At 42.6% G+C, this 3,031-nt stretch overlaps 1 protein-coding gene across 1 annotated transcript; it reads left to right on the forward strand.

Moving 5' to 3' along the window:
* Nucleotides 1-9: 9 nt before the first annotated feature.
* Nucleotides 10-2,011, forward strand: LIN52 (lin-52 DREAM MuvB core complex component; the record flags this gene model as incomplete). Its single annotated transcript, XM_010187012.1, has 4 exons — nt 10-94; nt 199-236; nt 702-768; nt 1,928-2,011. Coding segments are annotated over 4 exons (274 nt in total), but the record flags the coding sequence as incomplete, so codon positions are not given.
* Between the last annotated feature and the right edge of the window lie 1,020 nt (nt 2,012-3,031).

A 3,031-nucleotide genomic window follows, 5' to 3' on the forward strand; every position in this document is an offset into this window, starting at 1 on the left:
CACCTGCTCTCTGTTGCAGGTACCGATCTGGAGGCCTCGCTGCTGAGCTTCGAGAAGCTGGACCGCGCCTCCCCGGACCTGTGGCCCGAGCAGCGTAAGTCCGGCGGGCCCACGGAGGCCGAGCGGGGTCGGGAGGGAGAGGGGGGTTGCAGCCACCAGAGGCGCTGACCGCTGCTGCCCTTCGCTTTCTTTTCCCAGTGCCTGGCGTTGCCGAGTTCGCCGCCTCCTTCAAAAGCGTGAGTGAGCCCGGCTATGCCTTTCGACTGCCCCCGTCCCGTGTGGTGGCTCTGCTGTTCCCTCTGTGGGCTTGACGTCTCTGTTCTAGAAAACGTTTCAGTTGTAGCTTTCGTGTATGCTAGCGTAATCCTTTTGTTATTACCTCCTTTATATATATTTTTAATAATTTATGCAACTTTCCGGTGGATGAGAGTTATACCTTAGAAGAAATGAAAGGTTTTAAACTTAAGGAAATCCAGCTTTTCATACTGACTTTGGCTTCTGGGCGATACTGTGCTATTTTTAACTCTAAAAAGTCCAAAGAAAGCTAAAACAAAAAACAACATAAAAATATCTCTACAGAGCACTTGCATCTCTCATATTTTTTTTTACTGTTGGTGTAACTACTTTTCAACATCAGATTTCTTTGTGTAATTCTAAAAATGCTCTTATCTGAGTATGACTTTTTTTTTATCCCAAAACAGCCTATTACAAATTCTCCTCCCAAGTGGATGGCTGAATTGGAAAATGATGATATTGATATGTTAAAGGGTGAGTATGGACACTGTGGGTAGGAAGTAAGGTTGCCACGGCAGATGGGAATTCAGTACTGACTTGAAAGGCTTAAACCACGGTTTTTTGAAATGCTCTGGAGGTGAAGGAGTGGTGAGTGGTCCTTTTATGTTGTGCAGTAGTTTAGACTTTGTTTTTTATCCTGGATTCCCAAGTGCTTGTGCACTTTGTTTTAAAATTTATTATACTGTTGATTTGTCTCATTTCTGAAGGCAGAAGTCTTCTGTCAGTAAGCACTGTGGCCTCAGATCTCTAGCCCTCACATTTACAGAATCTCCAGGTCAGGAGTCCCTCTCGTTAATTGTATACATTTTTAATCCAGTTATCTCCAAGAGAATATCCAGAATTTGGTGGCAGGCTGATTTTTCAAAACAAGCATGGAAGAACTAGTTGAAGCAGTGTAACATTACATTTATTTCCATTACACTGCTTACCAATCTCTCACTCCATATAGTGGCTGTCTCCTGTAGTTTGAGAAGTAGCATGAATTTTTTGGTGGGCCTCAGCTGATCAAACTTGATGAGCAGCTTAGACTTTTTGATTGATTTGTTCAGAGATGCTCTTTGCATGTGTCTTCACTCATAGGCCCATGATCTCTGATTGAATGAAAAGGCTGTGTGAGCAAGTTAGGGAAGGGCTAGCTTGTATCTAGATCTGCTGCATGTTATAGCTGTTAGTGTGCAGTAACCATCCTTGAGCATGCTCTGCCTCTGGTGTGAATTCCATATACAATGTTACAAAGTAAAAGTGGGTCAAATCAACTTCAACGTGCTGCAAGAAATGTGCTTAAACACAAATTGTTAATGTAGAGTAAGTCCATTCCCTTGCATACTCTTGGAGCTTTGTTCACATAGCAATGTGAACTTACAAGAAGCTCCAAAACGTGGGGCAAATTGCTCATTGCAACGGCGGCAGTTTGCAGTATGAACCAGATTCGTGGCTGTCTCTTTAGTAGAGACAGGTGGTCTTTTCTCAGTATGTTAAAATCAGGGGTGGCATCAGCTTGAATTTTGATTATGCTGTGTTCACTGGAATTAGATCTTGTCAGAAGTATGACTTGGAAGTGCTCTGTGAGGTAGTAAACGATCACTAGAGGACTATAGCCAGTGTTAAAATTCACACTTTTCTCTCTTCTTAGAGTTGGGGAGCCTCACTACAGCTAACCTGATGGAAAAAGTTCGTGGTCTGCAGAACCTGGCTTACCAGCTGGGACTGGATGAATGTAAGTGTTGTATGCAGATGTGACTGCACTGCAAATCTTCCTGCTAAGATGTGTGCTCATGGTACACTTGTAGCTGGAAAAGTGTGTTGGCAGATTTGGCCAATGTCTGACAGTCACAGTTGGTGACCTTGCAAAATGTGAGAGAGAGCTTTCATCTCCAGCTTACAGCCTACCTGCGTGGGGGGAACAGCAGAAGTAACAAGAGGTCATCTGTCAGTCTGGTGGTGTCTAGTGGCACGTAGAGTTCTGTTCCTGACTTAATGCTGACTTAAATCAGGTCGCTTGCTTAATTTCCTACTTGGATGATGAAGCTGTTTCTCAGGACACTTGTGGCAGTACTGTCAGACTTCATGTACTGCCTCCACAGTGAAACTTTCACTTGTGTGTAGGATTCTCCTATGATTTAGTGGTCATTCTGTGTTCTGTTTCTTTAGCTGTTATTTTTTTCTACAGTCAGTTGTGGGAGGTGATGTCACTAAAGCTGACCTTCATCCCCCTTACAAACAGCCAGTTTTTATCAGTTTTTTGAAGAAAGAGCTGCTTTCATCTTTGGGTTTAGGACTGTTAACAGGTTGATCCAGCTTTGAGGATTTCAAGAGGACTTTGTTTCTTTTAAAGCTGCCTCTACATGCTGACACATTCAAATTTTTCTGCTTGATTTTGCTCTAGTGTAGACCTTAGTAGCAGTTGCTTTTGGGCTACACAAAGCACCAAAACTTTTAAACTTACAGGTCTTTCGCCTTCCTTTCCGTGCGTAAGAAAAAGCAGTAATAGACCTTTAGAGTCTTCCTGACTGTAAACCTGAGATACCCTAATGCTTGCATATTAACAGATCATTAAGCCTATTTTAACACTTTCCTCTCAAAGTTATTTTGCATTCAGTGCTGATATCTGTTAAGACTCTATAAAGCATTTGGTAGAGTAGAAGAATGTAAAACTGAGTTAATACAAAGATTGGCTGATGATTTGCTATCTCTGCTAAGCTGTAGGCTTAAATGTCAGACAGCTTTGTCCTGCTGA

Source organism: Mesitornis unicolor, unplaced genomic scaffold (genome assembly GCF_000695765.1).
Source record: "Mesitornis unicolor isolate BGI_N332 unplaced genomic scaffold, ASM69576v1 scaffold32156, whole genome shotgun sequence".
NCBI classification, from domain to species: domain Eukaryota; kingdom Metazoa; phylum Chordata; class Aves; order Mesitornithiformes; family Mesitornithidae; genus Mesitornis; species Mesitornis unicolor.